The sequence below is a fragment of the Loxodonta africana genome, chromosome 2 (assembly GCF_030014295.1).
Source record: "Loxodonta africana isolate mLoxAfr1 chromosome 2, mLoxAfr1.hap2, whole genome shotgun sequence".
Lineage (NCBI taxonomy): Eukaryota > Metazoa > Chordata > Mammalia > Proboscidea > Elephantidae > Loxodonta > Loxodonta africana.
In genome coordinates, this window is record NC_087343.1 from 70,298,187 (window position 1) to 70,310,196 (window position 12,010).

The 12,010-nt window shown below is 38.9% G+C and overlaps 1 protein-coding gene across 10 annotated transcripts in view; it reads left to right on the plus strand.

The window, feature by feature from the left end:
- Window positions 1-12,010, plus strand: part of NLN (neurolysin) — a 147,629-nt gene that overhangs the window by 7,196 nt on the left and 128,423 nt on the right. Inside the window, exon 2 of one of the 10 annotated variants that reach the window (XM_010588186.3) lies at window positions 826-834. The exons of the other annotated variants lie outside the window; for them this stretch is intronic. Within the exon in view, the coding sequence (XP_010586488.1) occupies window positions 826-834 (9 nt within the window). The remainder of the gene's footprint in view (window positions 1-825; window positions 835-12,010) is intronic. 10 annotated transcript variants of the gene reach the window in all.

The window sequence follows — 12,010 nt, forward strand, 5'->3', positions numbered from 1 at the left end:
TCCAAGAAGCTGGACTATATGAAGAAGAACATGCCATCAGGATTGAAGGAAGACTCATTAACAACCTGTGACATACAGATGACACAAACTTGCTTGCTGAAAGTGAAGAGGACTTGAAGCACTTACTGAAGAAGATCAAAGATTATACCCTTCAATATGGATTACACCTCAACATAAAGAAAATAAAAATCCTGGAGGTGGGGCCAAGATGACAGAATAGTCAAACGCTTCCGGAGACCCCTCTTACAACAAAGACCTGGAAAAACAAGTGAAACGATTGTATATACGACAAGATAGGAGCCCTTAATATCAAAGGCAAAGGTAGAAAATTGATCGAGCTGCAGGGACAGGGAGAGACGGTACAGAGGTAACAGGAATCCTCAGGCATGATCCCCTGGAGCAATTGCAGCAGCGCTGACAGTAGCATTCCAGACAGTTTTTTCAAGTAGAGACAGCAAGCCACACACCTACGGAACCACAGAAGAACGGCGCTCTCAGCAGAAGCTAAGTACTTGTGTTTATTTTACCATGCCCCCAGCCCCAAGCCAGCTTCAGTGGCTGCCAATTTCCCTGGGCCTGAGATAGGTTTTACTGCATACCCTGAGCCATTCTCCCAGCCTTGGAGAACGAAAAAATTAACAATTAGGGGAAAAGATAATCTGCCAGCTCCACTAAGCTGGGGAGCTCAAAACAGAAGTGATTCCTGTCCAGGCACAAACAGTCCGCGGACTTGGAATACCTTTTAACCCTGCATGGACCTGTGTGGGCCCATTTCAAGAGAATAGGCCCTTGTTGGCAGACTGCAACTGTTTCAGCAGTGCGGAGGAGAGGTGGGTTTTTGATGTTTAACACCACTTTCCCTATTAAGCAGGGTCCTCACCTACACCTACCCACATTAGGGGCCTAAGGACTGGTGGCTCCACCCATGTCACCTAGCCACCTGCAACATGGGTCCAAGGACAAGTGGTACCTCCCAGTCCTTACATCCAAAAGAATTGGGTGCCCATGGTCCAGAACCCACCCACCTGTGTGCCCTAGGAAGAAGGGATGCACTTTCCTCACAACACTTGGGAAATAGTTGTCAACCCTCTGCCTTGTTCCAAGCATAACCTCCTACTGCAACCAGATACCTGTGCCTACACCAATCACCCTTGCCTCTCTAAGACTGTAGGACGATGCCTGTACCACACACTTGAGGACCAACTATGTGGACACCTGAGCTAAATCCATACAAGAAAAGTGAATGGACTCCTAGGCTTATACACCTGGTAACAACTCTGTCCATCTGGTATAGTACATCAGAGCTCCAAAGGCAAAGATAATTAAGCTAGCTCACTCAAGCACCCTACTTGGGCATATCAAAACAAAACAAAGCAGGAAACTAGGATACATTAAACAAACATAAATTAACACAGTAATGAATAGATGGCTGGGAGACAACAGTCAATATCAGGTCAAATAAAGAAGCAGACCATGATTGCTTCAACAATCTCTCAAAACAAAGAATCAAGCAATCTTTCAGATGTTGGTGTCTCCCTGGAATTACCAGATTTAGAATACAAAAGATTAACATACAGAACACTTCAAGACATCAGGAACAAGATCAGGCAAAACAAGGAACAAGCCAAGGAACACACAGATAAAGCAGTTGAAGTAATTAAACAAGTTATTCAAGAATGTAAGGAAAAATTTATTAGGCTTCAAGAATCCATAGAGAGACAGCAATCAGAAATTCAGATTAACACTAAAATTACAGAATTAGACAACTCAATAGAAAGTCAGAAGAGCAGAATTGAGGAAATGGAAGGCAGAATTAGTGAGACTGAAGATAAACACTTGGCACCAATATATTTAAAGAAAAATCAGATAAAAAATTTTTTTAAAAATGAAGAAACCCTAAGAATCACGTGAGACCCTATCAAGAGAGAGCCTATGAGTGATTGGAGTACCAGAACAGGGAGGGATAACAGAAAATAGAGAGAATCATTGAAGATGTATTGGCAGAAAATTTCCCTGATATCATGAAAGCTATCTATCCAAGATGCTCATCAAACTTCACATAAGGTACATCTCAAAAGAAAGTCACCAAGACATATTATAATCAAACTTGAGAAAAGCAAAGGTAGAGAATTTTAACAGCAGCTCGGGAGAAATGAAAAGTCACCGGTAAAGGAGAGTCAATAAGGATAAGCTCGGACTACTTGTATCAGGTGGACACTTGAGAGTATGTTGGCGTCTCCTGTCTGGAGGGGAGATGGGAGGGTAGAGACGGTTAGAAACTGGTGAAACCATCACAAAAGGAGAGACTGGAAGGAGGAAGCGGGCTGACTCATCAGGGGGAGAATAAGTGGGAGTATGGAGTAAGGTGTATATAAGCTTATATGTGACAGACTTGTAAACTTTCACTTAAAGCACAATAAAAATTATTAAAAAACAAAAAAAAGAATAAGCTCAGACTACTCGGCAGAAACCACACAGGCAAGAAGGCAATGGGATGACTTATATAAAGCATTGAAGGAAAAAAATTGCCAGCCAAGAATCTGATATCCAGCAAAACTGGCTCTCAAATATGAAGGTGAAATTCAGACTTTTTAGATAAACAGAAGTTTAGGGAACGTGTAAAAATCAAACCAAAACTACAAGAAAAACCAAAGGGAGTTCTCTGGTTAGAAAATCAATAATATCGGATATGAACCCAAGACTAGGACACAGGATGGAGCAACTGGATATCAATCCAGATAGGGAAATCACAAAAATTAATCAAGATAAAAACATGCTCAAAACAGGGAAACAGTGATGCCATTATGTAAAAGCTGACAACGTTAAAACAATAATGAGGGACTAAAAAATGTCATAATATTTCATATGAAGAAGTCAAGGCAATATAAAGAAATAAAAGTTAGGTTTACACATAGAAAAATAGGGGTAAATATTAAGGTAACCGCAAAGGAGACTAACAACCGTACTCATCAAAATAAAATACAAGAAAAAAATAAAAACACAGCAAAAACAAAATCAATAACAATGAATGAGAGGAAAACACAATATATACACTACTCAGCGCAAAAAATTAAGGGGAGAAAAGAAACTGTCAACATCACAAAAAAAAACATCAAAATGACAACTAAACTCATACCTATCCATAATTAAACAGAATGTAAATGGACTAAATGCACCAATAAAGAGACAGAATGTGGCAGATTAGATAAAAAAAAAACACAACCTGTCTATATGCTGCCTACAAGGGGCACACCTTATACTTAAAGACACAAACTAAAACTCAAAGGATAGAAAAAATATATCAAGCAAACAACAAACAAAAAATATCTGTATTGGCAATATTAATTTCTGACAAAAGAGACTTTAAATAAACTTAAATCCGCCACAGAGGATAAGGAAGGACACTATATAATGATAAAAGGGACAATATACCAGGAGGATATTACCATATTAAATATTTATGGACCCAATGACAGGGATGCAAGATACATAAAATAAACTCTAACAGCATTGAAAAGTGAGATAGACAGCTCCACAATAATAGTAGCAGACTTCAACACACCACTTTTAGTGACAGACAGAACATACAGAAAGAAGCTCAGTGAAGATGCAGAAGATCTAAATGCCACAGTCAACCAACTTGACCTCATAGACATGTACGGAACACTCTGCCCAACAGCAGCCAAGTATCCTTTCTTTTCCAGCGCACAAGGAACAGTCTCTAGACCACCTATTAGGTCATAAAGCAAGCCTTAACAGAATCCAAAACATCGAAATACTACAAAGCATCTTCTCTGACCATAAGGCCATAAAAGTAGAAATCAGTAACAGAAAAAGCAGGGAAAAGAAATCAGACACTTGGAAACTGAACAGTACCCTGCTCAAAAACTACTGGATTATAGAAGACATTAAGGATGGAATAAAGAAATTCATAGAACCCAGTGAGAATGAAAACACTTCCTATCAGAACCTTTGGGACACAGTGAAAGCAGTGCTCACAGGTCAATTTATATCAATAAATGGGCACATACAAAAAGAAGAAAGGGCAAAAATTATCCCTACAACTTGAAAAAAAAGAAAGACAGCAATAAAAGAAATCCTGAGGCAGCAGAAGAAAGCAAATAATAAAAACAATTGAAAGAGTTAACAAGACCAAAAGCTGGTTCTTTGAAAAAATTAACAAAATTGATATACCATTGGCAAAACTGACAAAAGAAGAACAGGAGAGGAAGCAATTAACCTGAGTAAGCAATGAGATGGGCGAAATCACAACACACAACTAAAATTAAAAGAATCATATCAGATTACTACTAGATTGTACTCTAACAAATTTGAAAACCTAGAAGAAATGGATGAGTTTCTAAAAACACATTACCTACCTAAACTAACACAGAGTTAGAACAATTAAATAATTCCATAACAAAAAAAGAGATTGAAAAGGTAATTAAAAACTCCCAACAAAAAAAGCCCTTGGCTGGATGGCTTCACTGCAGAGCCCTACCAAACTTCCAGAGAAGAGTTAACACCACTACTACTAAAGGAATTTCAGAGCATAAAAAAGGACGGAATACTCCCAAACTCATTTTATGAAGCCAGCATATCCCTGATACCAAAACCAGGTAAAGACACCACAAAAAAAGAAAATTACAGACCTATATCCCCCATGAACTTAAATACAGAAATCTTTAACAAAATTCTAGCCAATAGAATTCAACAACATAACAAAAAAAGTAATTCACCATGACCAAGTGGGATTCATATCAGGTATGAAGGGATAGTTCTCCATTAGAAAAATAACCAATGTAATCCATCACATAACTAAAACAAAAGTCGAGAACCACATGATCTTATCAATTGATGCAGGAAAGGAATTTGACGAAGTCCAACACCCATTCATGATAAAAAAGAAAAAAAAACTCTCACCAAAATAGGAATAGAAGGAAAATTCCTCAACATAATAAAGAGCATTTATATAAGGCCAACAGCCAACATTATCCTAAATGGAGAGAGTCTGAAAGTGTTCCCCTTGAAAACAGGAACCAGGCAAGAATGCCCTTTATCACCACTGTTATTCAACATTGTGTTGGAGGTCCTAGGCAGAGTAATTAGGCTAGATAAAGAAATAAAGAGCATCCAGATTGGTAAGGAAGACAAAAGTATCTCTGTTTGCAGATGACATAATCTTATACACAGAAAACCTTAAAGAATCCTCAAAAAAAACTACTGAAACTAATAGAAGAGTTTAACAGAGTATCAGGATACAAGATAAACATACAAAAATCAGTTGGATGCCTCTACACCAACAAAAAGAACATCAAAGAGGAAATCACCAAATCAATACTATTTACTATAGCCCCCAAGAAGATAAAGTACTTAGGAATAAATCTAACCGGAGACATGAAAGACCTATACAAGGAAAACTACGAGACACTACTGCAAAAAAACAAAAGAAACCTACCTAAGTAGAAAAACATACCTTGCTCATGGATAAGAAGACTCAACATTGTAAAAATCTCTATTCTACTATAGATACAATACAATTCTGATCCAAATTCCAATGAAATTTATTAACGAGATGGAGAAATAAGTCACCAGCTTCATATGGAAGGGAAAGAGGCCCCGGCTAAGTAAAGCAATACTGACAAAGAAGAATAAAGCGGGAGGCCTCACACTACCTGATTTTAGAACCTATTATACTGCCACAGTAGTCAAAACAGCCTGGTACTGGTACAACAACAGATACATAGACCAATGGAACAGAATTGAGAAGCCAGACATAAATCCATCCACATATGAGCAGCTGACATTTGACAAAGGCCCAAAGTCAGTTAAATGGGGAAAAGACAGTCTCTTTAAAAAATGGTGCTGGCATAACTGGATGTCCATCGGCAAAAAAATGAAACAAGACCCATACCTCACACCATGCACAAAAACTAACAAAATGGATCAATGACAGTCACGGAAAAAAAAATAGGGACAATGCTAGGAGCCCTAATACATGGCATAAACAATATACAAAACATTACTGACAATGCACAAACACCAGAAGAGAAAATAGATAACTGGGAGCTCCTAAAAATCAAACACCTGTGCTTATCCAAAGACTTCACCAAAAGAGTAAAAATATCTACAGCCTGGGAAAAAGTTTTTAGCTATGACATTTTCAATAGCATCTGATCTCTAAAATCTACATGATACTGCAAAAACTCAACAAAAAGACAAATAACCCAATTAAAAAATGGGCAGAGGATATGAACAGCACTTCACCAAAGAAGACATTCAGGCAGCTACATGAGGAAATGCTCACGATCATTAGCCATTATAGAAATAAAAATCAAAACTATGATAAGATTCCATTTCAATCCAACAAGGCTGGCATTAATCCAAAAAACACAAAATAATAAATCTTGGAGAGGTCGTAGAGATATTAGAACCTTTATACACTGCTGGTGGGAATGTAAAATGGTACAGCCACTTTGGAAATCGATTTGGTGCTTCCTTCAAAAGCTAGAAACAGAACTACCATACGATCCAGCAATCCCACTCCTTGGGATACATCCTAGAAAAGAGCCTTTACACAAACAGATATATGCATACCCATATTCATTGCAGCACTGTTTACCATAGCAAAAAGATGGAAGCAATCAAGGTGTCCATCAATGGATGAATGGATACATAAATTATGGTATTTTCACACCATGGAATACTATGCATTGATAAAGAACAATGATGAATCTGTGAAACATTTCATAACATGGACAAACCTGGAAGGCATTATGCTGAGTGAAATTAGTTGCAAAAGGGCAAATATTGTATGAGACCACTATTATAAGGAGTCAAGAAGTAGTTTAAACTAAGAAGAAAATATTCTTTGATGGTTACAAGAGTGGGGAGGGAGGAACGGAGGGGGTATTCACTAATTAGATAATAGACAGGAACGATTTAAGGTCATGGGAAAGACAACACAGTAGAGGAGAGGTCAGCATAACTGGACTAAGCCAAGAGCAAAGAAATTTCCTGAATAAACTGAACACTTCAAAGGCCAGAGTAGCAGGGGTGGGGGTTTGGGGACCATGGTTTCAGGGGACATCTAGATCAAATGACATAATAAAATCTATTAAGAAAACATTCTGCCTCCCACTTTGGTGAGTGGCATCTGGGGTCTTAAACAGCTGCAAGTGCCCATCTAAGATGCATCGATTGGTCTCAGCGCACCTGGAGCAAAGGAGAATGAAGAACATCAAAGACTCAAGGTAATTATGAGCCCAAGAGACAGAATGGGCCACATAAATCAGAGACTACATCAGCCTGAGACCAGAAGAAGTACCAGCTACAACTGATGACTGCCCTGACAGGGAACACTACGGACAATCCCTGATGGAACAGGAGAGTAGTTGAATGCAGACCTCAAATTCTTGTAAAAAGACCAGACTTAATGGTCTGACTGAGACTAGAAGAACCCCAGAGGCCATGGTCCCTTGACCTTCTATTAGCCCAGGACTGGAACCATTCCCAAAGCCAGCTCTTCAGACAGGGATTAGACTGGCCTATATGGTAGAAAATGATACTGGTGAGGAGTGAGCTTCTTGGCTCAAGTATACACACGACACTCTGTGGGCAGCTCCTGTCTGGAAGGGAGATGAGAAGGCAGAGGGATATGGAAGCTGGCCGAATGGACCCGAAAAGAGAGTGGAGGGAAGGAGTGTGCTGTCTCACTAGGGGGAGAGCAACTAGGAGTATATAGCAAGGTGTTTATAAATTTTTATATGAGAGGCTGACTTGATTTGTAAACTTTCACTTACAGTGCAATAAAAAAAAAAAAAAAGAAAGAAACCCTAACAGTTGGACCAATAAGCAGCATCATGATAAACGGAGAAAATATTGAAGTTGTCATGGATTTCATTTTACTTGTATCCACAATCAACACCTGTGGAAGCAGTACTTGAGAAATCAAATGACGTGTTGCATTCTACAAAATCTGCTGCAAAAGACCTATTACATGTGTTAAGAATGAAGATGTCACTTTGAGCAGTAAGGTGTGCCTGACTGAAGCCATGGAATTCTCAATCGCCTCATATGCATGCAAAACCTGGACAGTGAATAAAGAAGACTGAAGAAGAACTAATGCCTTTGAATTATATTGTTGGCATGGACTGCCAGAAGAATGAACAAATTTGTCTTGGAAGAAGTACAGCCAGAATGCTTCTTGGAAGAGAGAATGACAAGACTTCATCTCACATACTTGGACATGTTATCAGGAGGGACCAGTCCCTGGAGAAGGACAGCATGCTTGGTAAAGTATAGGGCCAGTCAAAAAAGAGGAAGACCCTCAATTAGATAGATTGATATAGTGACTGCAACAGTGGGCTCTAACACAGCAACAATTGTGAGGGTGGCACAGGACCAGGCAGCATTTTGTTCTTTTGTGCATATGGTGCTACTAGTTAGAATCGACAGTACCTAACAACAACCTATTTGTGATCATGACCAAGAGAAAAATTCTATTTCTGCTTCATATCCTAGGCAAGGGTGTAGTGACTGGAATTCAGCTTTCAGATGAATCCTGCTTACTGCAATACATAACACCCATACTATTAGGGCCACATACTTATTTAAATACATATATACACCTTTCAAATTTCATAGGAATTATTTTCAGGTTCTTTCTTCTTCCTAGCCAAGGTAAAAAATAAACACAAAGTATTTCTTTAAAACAGTGGTAGATAATGGGTATTTAGTTCCAAATTCTTTTTTTTTTTTACCTATTGGAGGTCTCACGTTCAGTTGATTTTTCCTTTTTACAGATATTTACTAAGCACCAGTTCCATGGTTGTTTACTTTCAGTATCAAGTTGTCCTAAGCTAAATTTACAATATTCCCCTACAAACGTGCTCTTCTAATGCTGTTCTCTGTCTCAATAAATGCCACCATTTACCCAAGTGAAAAACCTGGGAGCCGTTCCTGGATTTGTTTTCTATCTCCTTTATCTGTTCCATCTACTGCCAAGTCCTAAGTAGTCCTAAATAGTCTTCAGATTCCCTCTTTTCTCTATCCCCAGTACCACCACTGTAATCCAAACTCTCATTATATCCCAGCCTCAATTTTTGCTTCCCACTAATATATTCTTCTTAGGAAAACAAAGATCTTTATGAGATGTGAATATGGTATATACATTCCAGTTCAGAATTCTTCTTTAGCTTCCCACTAACCTTAGGATAAAATCAAAATTCCTTAATATGATTTATAAATCAAAAATTTTTTTTTTTTATACAGTTTAAGAGTCCCCAGGTGGTGCAGAGAGTTAACACACTTCTCTGCTAATCGAAAGGTTTGTGTTAGTTATCTGGTTCTGCTGTAACACAAATGTCACAAGTGGATGGCTTTAACACAGAGAAATTTATTTTCTCACAGTCTAGTAGGCTAGAAGTCCAAATTCAGGGCGTCAGCTCCAGGGGAAGGCTTTCTCTCCCTCTTGGCTCTGGAGGAAGGTCCTTGTCATCAATCTTCCCCTGTACTAGGACCTTCTCCGCACAAGAACCCCAGGTCCAACATACGGCTCTGCTGCCGGCACTGCTTTCTTGGTGGTGTGAGCCCTCCCCTACCCCCCCACTGCTTCCTTCCATTTTTGCTTTTACCTTTTATAAGACAAAAGGTGATGCAGGCCACATTCCAGGAAAACTCCCTTTACATTGGATCAGGGATGTGGCCCTAGTAAGGGTATTAGAATCCCACTCTAATCCTCTTTACCATTAAAATTACTATCACAAAATGGGGGACAGTCATGGCCCAACCAAGTTGACACATATTTTAGGGGGACACAATTCAGTGTACATGACAGAGGTTCAGGTTTACCCAGAGGTACCTAAGAAGAAAGGCCTGGCAACCTATCACCAAAAAAATCCACCATTGAAAACTCTTGGAAAATAATTCCACTCTGACACACAGCGGATTTTCATGAGTTGGAACCCTTCATGGCAACCAGGTTTTTTTTTGGGTTTTTTTTGGTTTTATACAGCGTAACCCCTACTTACCTTTCCCTACTGTCCCCCCTCACTATTGCTCATTGAACTCAATGTTTCAGGCAGAGTCACATCCTCATCTCTTGGCCTTAATAAAATTAGCATATGCTAATCCTTTAATTTGGAACTTTCTTCTCTTCCCCCACCTCTCACAGCCTGGCTAACATTTATTTTGAAAGTTATTATGAAATATATGGAAAAGAATGTGTAACTGTGTATAATTTAAAGAATGAAGAGAAGAAAAGGTATTTGTATTTCTAAAAGGGTATTTCATATACCTTCGAAGTCGCTAGGGTGCCCCTCTCCGGTCATATCCCTTTTCCTCATTCCAGAGTTATCCACTGTCCTGAATTTTGTATTTATCATCCTCTTGCTTTATACTGTTACCACAAACATGCACCCCTAAAGGATATGTGGTTTAGTTTCACATGAATAAACTAGTTGCATGTGGCTATGGTTCATTTTTACACATAAACATTGATATCCTAGGCATTAGTGAACTGAAATGGACTGGTATTGGCAATTTTGAATCGGAGATCATATAGTCTACTATGCTGGGAATGACAGCTTGAAGAGAAATAGTGTTGCATTCATCGCCAAAAAGAACATTTCAATCTCTATCCTGAAGTACAATGCTGTCAGTGATAGGATAATATCCGTACGCCTACAAGGAAGACCAGTTAATATGCCTCTTATTCAAATATACGCACCAACCGCTAAGGCCAAAGATGAAGAAATAGAAGATTTTTATCAGCTGCTGCAGTCTGAAATCGATCGAACATGCAATCAAGATGCCTTGATAATTACTGGTGATTTTAATGTGAAAGTTGGAAACAAAGAAGGATCAGTAGTTGGGAAATATGGCCTTGGTGATAGAAACAATGCCAGAGATCGAATGATAGAATTTTTCAAGACCAACAACTTCTTCATTGCAAATACCTTCTTTCACCAACATAAACGGTGACTATACACATGGACCTCTCCAGATAGAACACACAGAAATCAAATTGACTACATCTGTGGAACGACACTATGGAAAAGCTCAGTATCAAGGACATCATACTTGAAGAAAGCAAGAGGTCATTGAAAAGACAGGAAAGAAAGAAAAAACCAAGATAGATGTCGGAGGAGACTCTGAAACTTGCTCTCGAACGTCGAGCAGCTAAAGCAAAAGGAAGAATTGATGAAGTAAAAGAACTGAACAGAAGATTTCAAAGGGCGGCTCAAGAAGACAAAGTAAAGTATTATAATGACATGTGCAAAGAGGTGGAGATGGAAAACCGAAAGGGAAGAACACACTCGGTGTTTCTCAAGCTGAAAGAACTGAAGAAAATATTCAAGCCTCGAGTTGCAATAGTGAAGGATTCTATGGGGAAAATATTAAATGATGCAGGAAGCACCAAAAGAAGATGGAAGGAATACACAGAGTCATTATACCAAAAAGAATTAGTCAATGCTCAACCATTTCAAGAGGTAGCATATGATCAGGAACCGATGGTACTGAAGGAAGAAGTCCAAGCTGCTCTGAAGGCATTGGCGAAAAACAAGGCTCCAGGAATTGATGGAATATCAATTGAGATGTTTCAACAAACAGATGCAGCACTGGAGGAGCTCACTCATCTATGCCAAGAAATATGGAAGACAGCTTCCTGGCGAACTGACTGGAAGAGATCCATATTTATGCCTATTCCCAAGAAAGGTGACCCAATGGAATGTGGAAATTATAGAACAAAATCATTAATGTCACACGCAAGCAAAATTTTGCTGAAGATCATTCAAAAATGGCTGCAGCAGTATATCGACAGGAAACTGCCAGAAATTCAGGCCAATTTCAGAAGAGGACGTGGCACCGGGGATGTCATTGCTGATGTCAGATGGACCCTGGTTGAAAGCAGAGAATACCAGAAGGATGTTTACCTGTGTTTTATTGATTATGCAAAGGCATTCGACTGTGTGGATCATAACAAATTATGGATAACATTGCAAAGACT